At 45.6% G+C, this 16,821-nt stretch overlaps 1 protein-coding gene across 4 annotated transcripts in view; it reads right to left on the reverse strand.

The window, feature by feature from the left end:
• Positions 1-16,821, reverse strand: part of LOC146197934 (uncharacterized) — a 115,553-nt gene that overhangs the window by 41,280 nt on the left and 57,452 nt on the right. For all 4 annotated transcript variants that reach the window (XM_084593210.1, XM_084593211.1, XM_084593208.1 and 1 more), the window contains exons 8-12: positions 14,722-14,868; positions 11,899-11,967; positions 9,537-9,813; positions 5,905-5,979; positions 1,175-1,388 (exon numbers count right to left, since the gene is read on the reverse strand). In XM_084593210.1, coding sequence (XP_084449336.1) covers positions 1,175-1,388; positions 5,905-5,979; positions 9,537-9,813; positions 11,899-11,967; positions 14,722-14,868 — 782 coding nt within the window. The remainder of the gene's footprint in view (positions 1-1,174; positions 1,389-5,904; positions 5,980-9,536; positions 9,814-11,898; positions 11,968-14,721; positions 14,869-16,821) is intronic.

The raw sequence follows: 16,821 nt of genomic DNA on the forward strand, positions 1-16,821 counted from the left end.
GCTCAAAAGGATCATGAAACAGTCTGAGATTAGGAATGTGGATAGTGAATTTTCAGCTCAAACTAGAGCTGTGCAAACAGTACAAATTCGGGTGTGAAGCAAATTTCGAATATTGAAAACTGAGTGCGAATAGCATTGGACATTTTTCTAATAATTTTCAAACACTGCCAAGTCACAGAAAAAAATTTCTAGAGCGTGTAAACAAGAACCTTTCCAGGCATAAACCAAATATGAATAATGAAATTTGGTCGCAGGTGGAATGCTTTGCAATATTTCAAAAATTAATAGACAGTTTTCCTGCAAAACAGAGCCAATATGAAAAGATAAAAGGGTATGCGCCAACCATCACCATCACATTTTGTTACACCGGAAGACCTACCAAATATTAAACAAGAAAGAAGGAATCATGCAGTATAATACCATGTTTACAATTATCTGACAACTATTGCTATCAGTGAAAAAGGTCCTTTGTTAGTGCACTCTTCTCACATTAGTGGTGCGCGGAGTCTCCTTCTACGACTCAAAACACATTCTGTTGCGTTCACGCAGTCCTACCATCACTGGGGCTCCGGCGTTAATAACTGAAAACTATGTCACAGTAACCAAAGCGCAGGCAGTGCTGTGTTGCTAGATGGGGATAAGTTCCCCCCCAAAAATGGAGAACTGCGCAGAAATGAAGTGGCTACTGCAAAAATAGCAAAAAGGCATGCACGTGTGCCCAAACTCTCCTGCTTCGTATGCCCTCCCACTTTGCTGCCGCCTTCCTTCCCCCAACAGCTGGTCAGGCAGACAGTGTCACATTGCATTCCAGGGTATGCAAACAACTGTGACAGCTACAAAACCTTCCCAATGCAAGAGAAGCACCTTTATGCTTGCGAAACAAAGAAGAGGAAGAAAGGGGCTTGCAATTGAGTACATTTTTTGTTGCTCGTGTGCTTCCTAGCTGTTACATTTCCCGACTAGCAAGTTGCTTTTTTCCGATTCCGTGAAAAATGCAACAGCGATGTTTCAGAGGTTCAGCTCTAATATGTAGCCAGTTCATACTTATCCCTTAGAGACCAGCTGCAAGTTTTTCACTGTATTTTGTCTATTCCACGAGGCCTGGCTGTAATGCAACACTGTGATGGAGCCCAGTTTTCCACTTGGCTAGCACTATATTCCCAGGCGTCCGCACCTGCAGCATGTAGAGAGGTTGCCCCCGTGCGTGGATTGTGCCTCAGTGGCTGGGCACCATGCTGCAGCAACAAACGCAGGCAGGCAGTTTGTCCCAGCAGGGCGCCCAGGGCCAGGGGGCTCCAGCCCTGCTCTTCTTCCACACACTCCAGCACATCTCCCGGGCACCCGACTGACAGCAGTGCCCGCAGGCAGTCACTGTGCCCACCCGCCACCTGCACAGCAGTGTCACCTTTACTCAGCTAACAAACGATAAAGCTAGTGAAAAGAACAGGGACTGACAGGGTTTGATGGGTTGCCGTAAAGCCCTAGATTAAAAAAAACCCAATAAACAATGAGAAAAAGAAAAGGGGTCAGATTTGGTGGAGTAGATGAGCATTACAACAGGAAATAAAAACAGTGAAATCATGCAAAGTGGAAAAAAAAATCACCATGTGAAAAATATAAAGTATTTAAAGTATTTCACTGCAGGAAAAGAAACAAAAGAAACCATGACTCAGTGACACGACACTGTTACAAGTCCAGGACCATGCAACATAAATCAATTATAGTCGAACCTCAATATAACGAACCTCAATGAAATAAAATTCGCGACGTAATGCATTTTCTTTTACTTCCCAATCTCTGCTCTATTGAAAACATATTTTTTTCGCAATTTAGAGAAGTAATTCTATGCTGCATTTTCGATTTAACGAAGTCCTCGCGCATCGCATGCATACATCAGCAACCATCTTGACAATGGGATGAGAACTAAAACATCAGCCGAGACACACCGCATTTCCACCCCAATTGCTGAGTGATAAAGGGAAGGCACTGAGCAACCGGACCAGCTGCGCAAGCCACCGCCGGCACTCTGCCAAGTTCGCCCCCCCCCTTCACCCCATTTCAACCCACCCCACAACTGGAGCCGAGGCACACAATCTCTGCACCCTGCCAAGAAATGCATTGGATATGGGGCGCAACGGAGGGACGCGCTAACGACTAGTATTTTTGTAGCGAAAGCTACACTGCGCTAGGTTTTCAAGCTGCCATGTGCCATGTTGCCTAGCAAATGTCACGTGGTATACACTGTCACTGGTAGAGTTGAGAAGAAAAGAAGAAAAAAAAAAAAAAAAAAAAAAAAAAAAAAAGAAAAAGAAAAGAAAGAAAGAAGAATAAAAAGGAGAAGGAGAAGACAGATAACTCTGTAGTTGGTAGAGGTGACTTTTTTTTTTTGTTGGCAGCAGAAATGGGAGGAAAGTTTATTATGCGTGCAAATATGGTGTGCGTACATGAGGCCTGAACAAAAGATTTCCGCACCGGCATGGGCGATGCGCTCGCTCTTGCTCATATGAAGAAAAATGATGTGTTTGCATCTGTTTGCTACCACTCATCATCCTCCTCCTGACATACAAAAAAAAACATCGTGATTTAATAAAATTTTCGGCTGCAAGTAGGACTTCATTATATCGAGGTTCGACTGTATGTGGTTTGACGCTTTTGTCGCACCTGCCCTGTCAGCAAGGTGAACAAGAAACAATAATGCTGTTAAAATGGGAAACTGCAGGCTGCCTTGGTGAGGCAATACTTGCGCATGAGCTTCTGCTGCAGCGTGCTGCAAGGCACAGTTATTGAGAGTGCCCAATTTCGGCACTGAGCAAGTGGAATGCAAAAACCATCTGACCTTTTAATATGACTTTTCACAGGTATCTAGAACACGGTGAAGTTGTATAGCAGCATGCTCAGCAGTTCCGATTGTGTAGTTTAGCATGAAGTAGCTATCGGTAAGGCTTCCCAGCCAAATGGAACGATAAAAGCATTTAGCGTAGCGATGACACGCTAGTGTAGATGTACCAGCTTACCAGATGTCGGCTGTACACAAGCCTTGACATACCTATGCAAGAGGCGTGTGGTGAACTGCTAATAGTTCTCCGCCATGGTATCGATTTTGCGGACTCCAATAATTCAATTTGTGTGATATTTCGGGCTTCATCCAGTGACTTTCACACGCCCGAAAGAATGTGTACATATCCACGACCGTGTTTTGGACTCTGTGGAGTGCGAAAGTTTGATTTCTTGGCCCAAGATAGGCATCAGCAGTACTGTGGAGATCATTTTTTTGCAGTGATATAGATGCGATTAAGAAACGCCAGAGTATGAAAGCTTCCGATTCGACAGACCGGATAGAACTGGCCGAGATATCAAAGCTAATCAATAAGCGCAAGGTGGCCGATATAAGGAAGTATAACATGGAGAAAATTGAGCATGCTGTAAAGAACGGGGGAAGCCTTAAAGCGGTAAAGAAGAAATTGGGCATAGGCAAAAACCAGATGTATGCGATAAGGGACAAGGCGGGCAACGTCATCACTAATATGGACAAGATAGTCAAAGTAGCGGAGGAGTTCTATACAGATCTCTACAGCAGCCAAAGTAGTCAGGACCGTAATGAGATTGGCGGTAGGGAAAAACAGTCAGACGTTCCACCAGTGACGAAAGACGAGGTCAAGAAAGCATTAGAAACTATGAAAAGGGGGAAATCAGCTGGAGAGGATCAGATAACTATGGATTTGCTGAAGGACGGGGGGGATATCGTGTTAGAAAAACTGGCCACTTTGTATACGCAGTGCCTGGTGTCATCAACGGTACCGGAACCATGGAAGAATGCAAACATTATCCTCATTTATAAGAAAGGAGACTCTAAGGACCTTAAAACTTACAGACCAATCAGCTTACTGTCTGTTACGTATAAGGTATTTACTAAGGTAATCGCTAATAGAATCAGGACAACCTTAGACTTCAATCAAGCAAAGGATCAAGCAGGGTTTCGGAAACGGTACTCTACTATCGATCATATCCATACCATCAATCAGGTGATAGAAAAATGCTCGGAATATAACCAGCCCTTATACATAGCATTCATTGATTACGAAAAAGCATTTGACTCGGTTGAAACCTTGGCGGTGATGCAGGCATTGCAAAATCAGGGGGTAGACGAGCCATACGTGAAAGTGCTGGAAGATATATACAGTGGCTGCACAGCAACCATAGTTCTGCATAAAGAAAGTAACAAAATTCCCATAAAGAAAGGTGTCAGGCAAGGAGACACAATCTCCCCAGTACTATTCACAGCTTGTTTAGAGGAAGTATTCAGAGACTTGGAATGGGAGCAGTTAGGGATAAGGGTAGATGGAGAATACCTCAGTAATCTGCGATTTGCTGATGACATTGCCTTGCTAAGCAAGTCGGGGGATGAACTGCAAATAATGATTTATGACCTAGACAGGAAAAGTAGAAAGGTAGGCTTGAAAATCAATATGCAGAAGACTAAGGTAATGTTCAACAGCCTCGGGAAGGAACAGCAGTTTACATTAGGTAGCGAAGTACTGGAAGTAGTAGGCGAATATGTCTACTTAGGACAGGTAGTAACCGCAGATCCGGACCATGAAAAAGAAATAGCAAGAAGAATAAGATTGGGATGGAGCGCATTTGGCAAGCACTCGCAGATTATGACTAGCAGCGTACCGGTATCGCTAAGAAGGAAAGTATATAACAGTTGCATCTTACCTGCACTCACCTATGGCGCTGAAACGTGGAGGCTAACCAAGAGAGTTCTACTTAAGTTGAGGACAACCCGGAGGGCTATGGAACGAAAAATGGTAGGGGTAACATTAAGAGATGGGAAACGTGCAGAGTGGGTCAGAGAAATAACTCACGTTACCGACATTCTAGTGGAAATTAAGAAGAAGAAATGGACATGGGCAGGACAGGCAGTGCGAAGAGAGGATAACCGATGGTCGCTTAGGGTAACAAACTGGATTCCAAGGGAAGGAAAGCGTGGCAGGGGACGGCAGAAAGTTAGGTGGGCGGATAAGATTAGGAAGTTCGCAGGGGTCAAGTGGATGCAGCTAGCACAGAACCGGGTTAAGTGGAGAAATATGGGAGAGGCCTTCGCCCTGCAGTGGGTATATTCAGGTTGATGATGATGATGATGAGATGCGAGCGGGCATTGCTGCCTGGTTTATCGCGGCAGTGAAAGGTGCCAAAGAATGCGCGATTGCATTCAAAATGAGACACGTGCATCGATCACCACGGCTTCACCACTGGTGCCACAGGGAGGGGGGGAGGCGTTATTAGGAACTCGTTTTTTTTTTTCCTTCCTGTCTGTTCCATCTCTGGGTTCTGGCGACCGTTGTTACCCATGGAAACGGGCTGTTACCGCTTCGCGCGGCGTGTGCATTAACTCGCGCCATGACTTACAGCAGTGTCCCACTTGTTTCATGAGGTGAAGCGGTGAGAACATAATGAAAGCATAGAGATAGCACAGCATGATCCACTTCTATGAGCATATCGGCGTGGGGAGCCGCATGCTTCCCGGAGGCGCATGAGCCTGACGCGTTGGGACCAGTGCGTGAGCATGAAGGCCCGCCGTATTGGATCACAACCCTTTGCAAACGGAAGCAGATCACAGTAGTGGATCGTGCCATTCTTAATTCCATTATTGGCTTACAAGCACAACAAGGAGAGTGGTGAAATTCGCCATTTTAAGGCCAATTTTCTACAAAAAAGTGTTTTTTTTTTTTTTTTTTTTTTTCACGTTCTCAACTTTTTCGGACTGTTCAGACAATTTCCTGGGTCCTGCCCAGCCCGAAAAATCAGTCTGCAACTGAAACTGAAACTCTGAATCTCCCTCCCCCTTTCCAAGCTGTCAAATAAACATGACAAAAGAAGTACTCTGATTAACTGTCAACTTACAGCGAGGTGAAGTGGCGTCAATCCATTGCAAGACTTTGTTCTTCTGACACCTTCTGGAGTCATCACAGATAAAAGCTGCAAAATATACATAAGGCATGTGTCAGTCAAATGGCCAATGCAACTTGCGACTTGCACTTTCTAAACATTAAACAAACATGGAAAAAAAAGTCCTCTCTCCATTCTGCCACCAAATGGCAGGTGGCAAAGGCATCAGACATGTGGAGGACAAATTTTGCCTGCATGGCATTCCAAATGCTTTAGAACAGAAGGTTACAGATCACAATTATATTTGCACGACGCCCATTAAGGGGAGACACTGCTTTTTAAAATAATTTTGGCCATTTTTGTTGCACATAGATTGTGGGAATTCACACGAATCCCCTGCTCCCCGCTATAACAGCAGCCCTCTCTTCCACTAAACTCCCTACCAGCGCGCGCAACTCATGTCAGGGTTCGTACAGATTCAAAACAGGCAAATTCAAGGATATTCAAAGAATTTCAAGGCCCAGTTGGAGTATCTTCAAGGGCTCAACACAATGCTACATGCAGCAGTTTTCAATATCAGGTAACAATTTTACTGAACAATATCGAAAAGATACATTTCAAGGAACAGCTTGTATTGCACTAAGCCAACATCATAATAAAGTCAAATGTTCCGTCTTGAAGAACACCCTGCAATGGATTGCACCAATATCGAAGAGCAATCCATTCTGCAAAACTGCTAATGGCAACTTCAGGGGAGCTCCTGCGGCTTTTCTCGTTGAGGCTACAAAGTTCTTCAGTCTTGCTTCGTGCAGCCTTCCTCAGACTATTGGATCTGACAATGTACTTCAAATCATTAGCTGCCTCTGCCTTTTCGGCATACGTATCTGCTGAAGCCTGGAGGTCAGCTATTGTTGCCTCGAGTTTCTTTTTCTTTTCTTTTTCATCTCGTCAATCTCTTCATCGGTGCAGCGCCTCTGATTCTCTAACATCATCACACTGCTTCTTTTTTACTGCCTCCAGGTGTGCAGCATACTGCTGCCGGGCAGCTAATACAGCAGTCCTTAGGTCTTTCGTAATAGGGACATTAAGAATGCCCCCTGCCTTCTCCACAGCATCGCATACAATATGTTGCGAAATATACGAGAGGTCCTTTAGGTTTTCCACCTGAAGGACAGTTCCTCAGTCTTGCTCCGTGCAGCCTTCCTCAGACTATTGGATCTGACAATGTATTTCAGGTCATCACCTGCCTCTACCTTTTCAGCATACATATCTGCTGAAGCCTGCAGGTCAGCTATTGTTGCCTCGAGTTTCTTTCTTTTTTTTCATCTCGTTGATCTCTTCGTCGATGCAGCGCCTCTTTGATTCTCTGACATCACACTGCTTCTTTTTTACTGCCTCCAGGTGTGCAGCATACTGCTGCCGGGCAGCTAATACAGCAGTCCTTAGGTCTTTCGTAATAGGGACATTAAGAATGCCCCCTGCCTTCTCCACAGCATCGCATACAATACGTTGCGAAATATACGAGAGGTCCTTCAGGTTTTCTATGGCAACCTGGCGGTTCACACTAAATCCTCGCTTCACAGTGGCCTGCCCGTGGCTGAGCACAAGCAAAAGCTTGACAACTTTCCAGAGTTCCCCATATAATGAATTAAACTTCATCAGACAAGAACTCGTCCAACCTGTTTACATTCTTCTCAAAACATTCGCAGGTTATGCATCTCTTCCTGCAGGAACTCAGTGTACTCCCCCAGTACGGTGTCTCTTTGGTGCTCGGACATTCTGCCTGATGTAATCAGGACATCCAACACTCTTCTGAAGCTGGCCAGGCACTCATCTGGTTTAGTACACATTTGTCGTGGTTCCAGAGAGGACAAACTCCTAACGATTGAGAATCTCAGTGGGCTTCTCTCAAGCACCTTCTTTGTCACACTGATCAAGAAGTGTTTGCATTCCATGCGGAACTGGAACACATCTTTCTGGCTAGCTTTAGTTTTCCTGACAGTCTGTTCAGCAGCATGGCCTACAGCCATCTTTTCAAGCCAAGTGTGGTTATCAGTCCTTTCAATGTTTACCGTCAGGAGACCAGCGACTCCTTTTGCGGAAGATAAGACCGAGCACTTCAGAAACTTCGTCAGTAGCTTTCCGACTACTGTTTCCAAGTCCGTTGCAAGAAAGAACACCATGGGCTGACCTGTTTGGTACTCAGTGAGGAATGGCTTAAGGGTCATGGCCACACGTAGTGCAAATTGAAGCTTTGTATAGCAGCAATACATCACTGGCAAACTTGCAAAAGTTGTGAAATGATCCACATTTTGGGGGGCTTACTTTTTTTTTCTTTGCAGCTGCAATAAACTTCTTAATATCACACCACAATAGCAAGGCTCTCTCTATCACAGGGACATTCTCCAACCACCGGAAAAGTCTCCTGACCGGTAACTGCTGAGAAGTCTTCCCTCCTTGCAGGAGAACCATGGAAAAGCGCGCTAAGAATGGAGAGCAGACAGTCAACTCCCCACTTACTTGCTGTAACACCTGCCCTGTAGGCATTGCACATGGTATGGAGGCCACAGGTCCCAATGTCCAGACATTGAACTTGGTATGCTTGATGCAGGTGCTCTTGAAATTCTTGAGTAACTTAAGGTTAACATCGGGACCATCCATTGAAATCTGAAGAATTTTCTCAAGAGGGAAAGGCTCGAGTGCACTCAGCAGCTTTTCTTGGATGTCCTCTGATGTCGAGTGCCCCGTAAACACCAAAGCATAGTACCTCGTTGCTACCTTGTGAGAGGAATTCCAAAACCAGATGTGAACCTCCAATTGTTTCCGCTGGAGATAGTCGTTAGTGGACTCGTCGAATAGTATCATGCAGTAATCCCAGTCTTTTATCTCCAGCTGCAAAGCAGATCAAAAGAAGGTCCTCAGACCATGGCATGTCATGTAGGCACATTTTTTCTCTCCGCAAGAAAAGGCTCTGGCCACGTCGTCTCTGTCCGGGAACATACGCTGGAATAGCTGGCCTGCTTCCGATGATGACCGATAGAAAAAATGCGATGTGACAACGTTCCAAGTCCACAGAATCTCTGTTCATCACCAGCTCGTGTGCCTTACAAGCATCGTCTACCTTTCCCGATTGCGAAGGAGGAGGAACGGCTGACTGTTGGCTCGTACTTGGAACTAAATAATTTCGCATCGAGCTGTTGGCTGCAATCTTCATGACACCAGCATGCTTAGCATTCTTCATATGGCTCTTCAACACAGACTCGCCCATGGTGGTGATATCGAAGGTCTTGCTGCAAGGCTTGCATCTTGCGCAGTGCTCACTCGTCGTATCTGGTGCAATCCAGTCTTTGTAAGCGTTGTTGTGAAGTCACGCGCCTTGAAATTTCCCAGGCATTTTCTTCGTGGTCGGATGCTTCAGCCGCAACAAGTCGAGTGCAGAACCGACGTAACCACCATAACAAAATGCCAAAATCCCAGCCTTGCATCTCTCCTCCACTGAGAATCCGCTGGCACAGCCAGGATTGGTTTACCGGCTCAGTAAAGCTTTGCCCTTACCACCGAGTCACCATGGCTAAGAAATCACTGGTAGCTGTAGCACACTCTCGTCAAGAGCTGTGTATTTGCGATGCCAGGGCAGGGCCACTCACAGTAGCAAGGGGGACCTTGTGCCCTGCAGCGGCCAGGTGGTGCAGGGCCCCGAACCGCCGGCTGTCGTGAGTCCCTGGCTGGGCACCATGCTCGAGCAGGATGGCCAGGGCCCTGCCCTCGGGGTCCCCGGATGCGGCTGCCATCTGGAGTGGGGTCCGCCCTTCAGCATCAGCCCGGTCCACATCCGAGCCAAGCGCCAGCAGGATACTCAGGCAGCTGCAGCAGCCCCCGCCCTGCTGCTGGGGGCCACCGGATGCACTATAGTGCAACGGAAGCCTGACACAGGGAAGGGCAAGACAACCCAGTCACCTTCACCCATCCTGCACACAACACTTGCAAGGACGAGTGAACATCAGTGCACAAAAAACAACTGTTCTTCTGACAGTGCTGCCACTATGACAGGCGAAGAACTTCCTCTTATCTATCATTAGGGCACTAGAAATGACAAGAGTTCTTATCACACTGGACAATTCGTTGGCCATTATCCCACTCTAGACAATTTCTTATAAAGACTGACTTTCTCGCTTTTGTTGGGGGCTATGCGGTTTGCAGAACTGCAAGCCCTATGAAATAGTACCAAGCAATAGCATCACACAATGTGGCATTCAGTGAAGTATAAAACATGGTAATCAAGCAGTGACTGGTTCTTTCACAATATTACTCTCATAATACTTCAAAGCAAATTTGCTATCAGCAAGTCTGCCCTCGCAGACAATGGAGACATTTGATCATGACAAGAAAATCGGGCGCCATGCTGCTGATGGTAGTGCTACAGCCAATGTCTTATTGACAAGGCACACTGCCAACAGCACCAAAACAACGAAAAAGGTTGGGGCCAAAACACCCCAACGTAGCCATGGTGGCCAAAAGCACTTTAAAAAAGAGAGCCTTTAAACTGCTATCTTTTGAAGGTGCATGTTTCCACAAGAAGCAATGTGCTGTTTAAACTGCAAAAAGAAAGGCAAGGAAAATGAGGGATGACAAAAGTTTATGATACCAGCCAATTTTCGTGGATTGCCCCGGAACGAAAAAACACTGCCATTAAGACGAACTTCAAGGAGCAAGGAAAAATTTGTTGACCTTATCCTCCCCCCTCCTCCCATAAACACGATCAGACAGATGCGTCTAAATATGAGTTATAGGAAAACAACAAAAAGCTTTCCGGAGAGAGGACAATTCCCAAAGGAATACATATTCAACAAGGCTTTTTGGGGATATGGATGAGTCCCACGTCCCATAGTAATGGCTGCGTGTGATTACTACGCAATGATATGTGCGTGCTGCTCGGGAGGTTAATGAGGGCACAGCACCTCCCCACACTGCCTTTCGTGCACCCTTGCCACAGCTGCCACATAGGCTTTCCCTTTTCCCTCCATTTGAACCAAACAGAACTCTAGCCATAGCTCAGGAGGAGTTTGATTTTCACAACGCTCTTCCGCCTTTTAGGCAGGGAGCCGTGCACACGCATATACCACATCTGCAAAGGAGACCACCACTGTCACCGAACTGTACAACCATTGTGCCCGCCTAACGACCAGTGGCCAAGAACGCCAAGCCAAGCAAGGCGACTTGACCATTTGAACCCGTCACAATATCGGGACACCTGCCCATGGTGTGGTAGCACACCTTCGTTATACCACATCACGTGGCAATGCAGAAATAACGACAGCTTTCGTAAAGACCCCCCCCCCCCCCCCCCTCCAAAAACAAGCGGGAGCCCTTTGCGCATAAAATATGATGCATGTGCAATGCCCAGATCTGACCATGTCTGATCTCTGCCAGTGCAGGTGCAATGGTGCCCCGCGGCCTTTTCTACGCCAGCAAGAAAGCTCCCCCACAACTTCAGGAAAGCATACTCCCACAAGACAGCTTCTCTGCAGTTCTTCATAATAGTGAGAAGAAGAAATTCTAGGAGGATGCGCATTGTCAGAAGTGTCACATTTCTTTCTTTACAGTGGTGCGTGCACGTGACACTGTACAGGGTTGCTGTCTGTGGTTGCTGCAAGAGACCAGCATAACCGAAGGATATGCGAAACAGTGTCATTAGCAGATACTTTTGCACCGAGTCCCACAGAGAACTAATCAACCATCGCAGTTACTCGCGGTCGCTGCGATAGTTCATATTAACTGAAGGACATGTGAAACAGCTCACCATAAGCATTTCTTTACACTGAGTCTGACACTGTTCTTCTTTGCCGAGTGTTTGGCTTAACCATATTCATTTCAATTGGTCTGCTGTATAATCGTGCAAAGAGGAGGTATGCACCAGCCGAACTTTCCTGCTACTATATGAATAGCACCAGATGTGTACCCAACTGCATTTGGAACTGCTACCAGCGTAAAATGTCATCAGCCACTTACCTTCCGTAGCTATCACAGGCAAAGCAGTCAGCGCCTCTACTAATGAGCAACTCCAAGGTTTCTTGGTGGCTGCATGATAAGTGTGTGAACCACCACAATTCAAAACACTGCAAAGACCGATGCTCAGAGAGAATGAAAAAGAAAGGTTATGTTTTGTAGCCGGCATATAAATGCAAAAGCTCACAAGCAATATGTAAAACTGCAAGTATAGTACATATGCTTGATAAATATATTACCCTCGCTAAGAGCAGCAGCTATACGAGAGTTCTTGCAATGACACATCAGCCCGGAAAGGTAAAGAATCATAGCAGTTCAATGTGGTTACACAGCTAATTCAATCTCAAGCAAAAGCACGGTACACTCAGTGCATTTATGCTGGTCAGGTGATCCGGGCCAAATTTCGAGGGTGGCTCCGACCAAATTTAAACGCTATCATAGGATTGAGCGCGGCCCATTGTTCTTGCATATCAATTTTGGTCAAATCTGGCCGAGGCTGATTTTTGGGTGATCCGTGCCAAATTTTGTAAGTAACCAGGGTCAACTTTGGTGATGACCGTCCAAGCTAGGGGCAGTCCATTTCACTTAAACATCAATTTTAACATGACAGTGATAAAATCTAGCGCCGGTGTTGTGAGCGAAAATTCTGTTGCTATGCTGGCTTATTTACTTGCATTACGAACCTACTCACCCATAGTTTTGGCCTAAGAAAAAAAAAATAAAGTCAGTCATGAGCACTTCCCTCCATTTCGCGTCGTTAGTGCCCACAAAGCACTTCTTGGCAGTGTGCCAAAATGCTATGCAGCGATAACATCATGGTGCACTTAGTTTTAGACATTAGCTCTAGCAAGGGGGGAAGCTAACTTGGCAGAGTGCCAGCGCTTCTCCCCTTGTGCAAGCCTCGTTTTCAGTAGGTTCACTTCATCATGCCATGGACAAGTGGAACGGGCCCAGTCTACTGACACTCAATCATTGAAACACGCGATAGCAGCAAGTGCCTTTTGAGCTAGCAAGCCTGCCAGACGCAGCGGTGTGTAGTTCGAATTATCCGTAGCAGAACTGACTCGCGTTCTGACACTCAATCATTGAAACACGCGATAGCAGCAAGTGCCTTTTGAGCTAGCAAGCCTGCCAGACGCAGCGGTGTGTAGTTCGAATTATCCGTAGCAGAACTGACTCGCGTTCAAATTAACAAGCTTTTTTGTACACAGATCTCTCTATGGAGCTTGGCCGGACCAAGTAGTGTAGTTTGAATTATCTGAAAATTCGAATTATCGAGGTTTGAATTAACAAGCTTTCCCTGTACTACACTTGACAACAACCTTTTATTATTTGGGCAACTCACTCAATACAGGTTTTTTTTTTTTCCTTCTAGACAAGACAAGCTTGAATCCCTGAATACTTACAGAAATGCACCATTATTACTTGCATAATGAATGAGTCTTTTCTCCCCAGAAAGTCTATTAAAATGCAAAGCTGAATTTATCAGTGTAGTAACTACAGTAAAACCTCAGTGATATGTTTTAAAGAAATACGGGAAAAAATGTATTATCCATGAAAATATATGACCTGAACTGCAGACTTTTGAAAACTTTACTCCTGAATGAGGTACAAAGGCATTTAGAACTGAGACTTTCAATGCATAAAAGCGTAGACTAGCATTTATAGACATTCAGTGTGCACCACTCCTTATTTTAGCTCTCACAGAACTCAGCCCGCATTTGTGCTGTCCTAAGTGCAGAAGAGATTTAGTAATAAATCTGGTTCGTAGAACGCAATGACGAGCTGAGATTGCTTCCTTGGTTGTTTAGGGATGCTTTGCCCCCTTACATCAGTGACATGCAAAGAAGCCATAAGTGGCTTACAGTAGCTGCATTTCGTTCATGCTGTGTACCCCAGACCAGGCCCATTAATATGCAAGCAAATAGTTGTAGTTATCAAATGGTTCACCCCTATGCCCCTGAGGCACCACAAAGAAGCCACGATGTTTCCCTTCATGAAGTCAAGTTTCCGCGGAAATGGGTGCCTTTTATGTTGGCTCGGCTTTCTTGGATGCATCGCCCTTTTGCACTTAGACACCGCAGGAAAGCAACTGAGGCAGGTAAAGCGGCGCTTATCAGTTTTCATGTTGCGAGCGCTCAATAGCACGTCCAGTTAATCGCAATACATACTGTACAATTTCGAACACAGTAACTGGGAAATCGTATGAACTGGGAAAGTATCGACAAAGTTCTATAGAGTAAGTCAAGAAAAATTCGAAATGGTAGTAACAAAGCCTTGTGTGCATGAACTCGACAGAATGGGGGTCGAGTTGATTATTCGAGTAAAAGAGCAAGTTCTGAGATGGAAATGCATGACATCCTTTACTCTCGTTCTCAACGTTTTTGGACTTTCCTGTGTGTTTCCTTTCTTGTGTGCGTGTTCTTGTGCGCTTGTATTCATTTCAAAATAACCCTCTAAACAGGGACACAATTTTTTTTAGAATGCATGTAAACATAGCTACATAGGCCTGGCAAAGTATTCAATAATTTTTGAACATATAACTGAATAGTAAGGGTATCTGTATGTAACACAATCCAAATACTAGGTATTGAAGATTTCGAAGTCTTTACCTATAAAGCAAGGAACACACTTCATGCAAGCTGGCATCATAGAGTGTCCACAGCTAAAAATAACAGCCCAGCAACAACGTAATCGCTGTTAAGACCAGCAGTCAGAAGCAAGTGATGATCAAGGGTGTGAAATAGCAAAACTTCCATGCCTTCCACTTGCATGTGCCACGGATGACAAAGCATCAAGCACCTGTTGAATCAAGACCCCACTCACCCGCCATAAGCAGCAAAATGTAGAGCTGTTCGTCCCTGGTCATCCCTGGCATCAATTTTTGCACCGGCATGTAGGAGCTTGCGGCAGCAGTCAGCATATCCACCCAGGGCAGCCATATGCAATGGTGTCATGCCTGAAGAGCCATGACTGCACGAGGAAGATGCATAATGATTGCTGGAAAAAAGCTGGCAAATGTCGATGTCATCATTTATATAATCAGTTTAGCAATATAATTCCTAAAGAAGAAAACACATGCACACAGAAAAGAATACAAACAGCTCAGTGAGAACTAACTTTCAGGCCAAGTAGTGTACTAATATTTTTGATATAAAATCAAGACACATACTAACAAGTAACAATATTATTAACAGGCTTGAATTAGAAAACAAAAAAGGATACACTACTACAACGAAGCCATTAAGTCTCAGTTGTAGGCTAAGCGAAATTGCTTTACAGGGTGCAGCAAGTATTTCAGAATATGCATAGGGCACACACCGTCCTGCATGTCATACTGTACAGTACACGGCTGCCTTGTTTTTCACCTCAATCAAAAAAAGAGGCCGCTGTGGTCAAGGTTCAATCCCACGTCCTTGCTTTCAGCAGTCAAATGCACCAACCACTGAGCCGCCGCAGCAGAGCACGACATTTTGTGGGGATTGTGTTCCTGGAGTGACGCGGAATATGCAGCCGGTGCTGCTGCTTTGCTAGCAAGAGAGATCCCCCCCCTCGTTGGGTCACCGTGAGAGGAAGGGTTCAGCAATGTACACTGCGAGAGGAAGGGACGCTGACCCCTCCCGAAGGGAGCTCTTGCAAGAATTGCTGCCACAACATCCGTTCCGTTCTTCCCATGTTGCTCTCGCATCCCCATTAGGCTGCCTGCTGGTGACGTAGTAAACTTTTTTTTCGACGCAAGGGCACACGTGAGAAACAAACGGGGAGACCGCCACCGGCTTGGGCAGCAGTAGGTGGGTATCCTGGCCTCAGCAAGGGGACCATGGGATGTGAACGTGCATGCACCTTGTATGCTTGCTCGACACCATGACCAAAAGCAGTACAGTGCCTGCCTGTTTGGCACCAACTAAGTGGGGAGGGCCTGGTTTGGCACGGTTCTCCGTCACAGCTGGCCAGTGTTGGTGGTGACATGTGTTGAGCCATTGACGTGCGACCTGTGTTATCGAGATGTACTCCGCACATCCCTCATACTCCCTCATCATGTGTCGAGCATGCTTCGAGCCTTTGGTTAGCCGTGAGGCGTGTGCGCACCCTTAACTTTGCCAAAAACACTTGAGTAGCTGTTGCCTTGTGTGTGCGGCGCCGTGCTACGGCTCGGCCATGTAGTGTAATGAGGTCTAGGGATCAGTGCAGTGTTTGTAATGCAGCTGTCTGTATAATTAACATTAGTGCTCATAACCTGTGCTCTTGCTTCCTTTGGAGCGGAAGCACATGTGCTCAGTGCATGCTGGCTGTGCCCTCGGCTTGCTCTGGCCCAAACCTGCGGTTCTGGGTCAAATAGCCACACACCAATCTAACCGTACCGAATTGAAAAAGTAATTTAGACATAGTTTAGCAGTGCAAAGAACACAGATATGGTGCTGATGCATTGTACTCACTGATATATATTTGTGTGGCACTGTCTAAGCAACCATTAAAGAAAAAAAAAAAACAATGTCGGCATAGAGCAGTGGTTTGCACGCTCGACTGGGACACAGAAGAATGGTGGTTTGATTCCTGGAATAAAAAAAAGAAACCGAAAGAAGCCACCATTGCGTTGTCTCAATTCTTCTTTGTTCGTGTTGTTTGCATTGTTATACTTGCATCTAATTTCAATGGAAGCCAACTTGTCCAAGTTTCCATCTTACAGATGTACACCCATGGACAAAAGTGGTATACTCAACGCGAGCCGAAAATTTGCATTTATTCAGCATAAAAAAATGTGCCACACAAAATTGCTTGGACAAGATGGCAAGTATATCAAGGTGGGTATGTTATGCATATCTTAGAAATAACTGCTTCTCTGTCGAAAAAATCTGGCGGGCAGTTTTCTTGCAGTGCGTGGAGTATACCACTTTTGTCCACGGGTTACATTACAGCTAAGAATGA

Source organism: Amblyomma maculatum, chromosome 2 (assembly GCF_055883805.1).
Source record: "Amblyomma maculatum isolate TAMU_Amacu chromosome 2, ASM5588380v1, whole genome shotgun sequence".
Lineage (NCBI taxonomy): Eukaryota > Metazoa > Arthropoda > Arachnida > Ixodida > Ixodidae > Amblyomma > Amblyomma maculatum.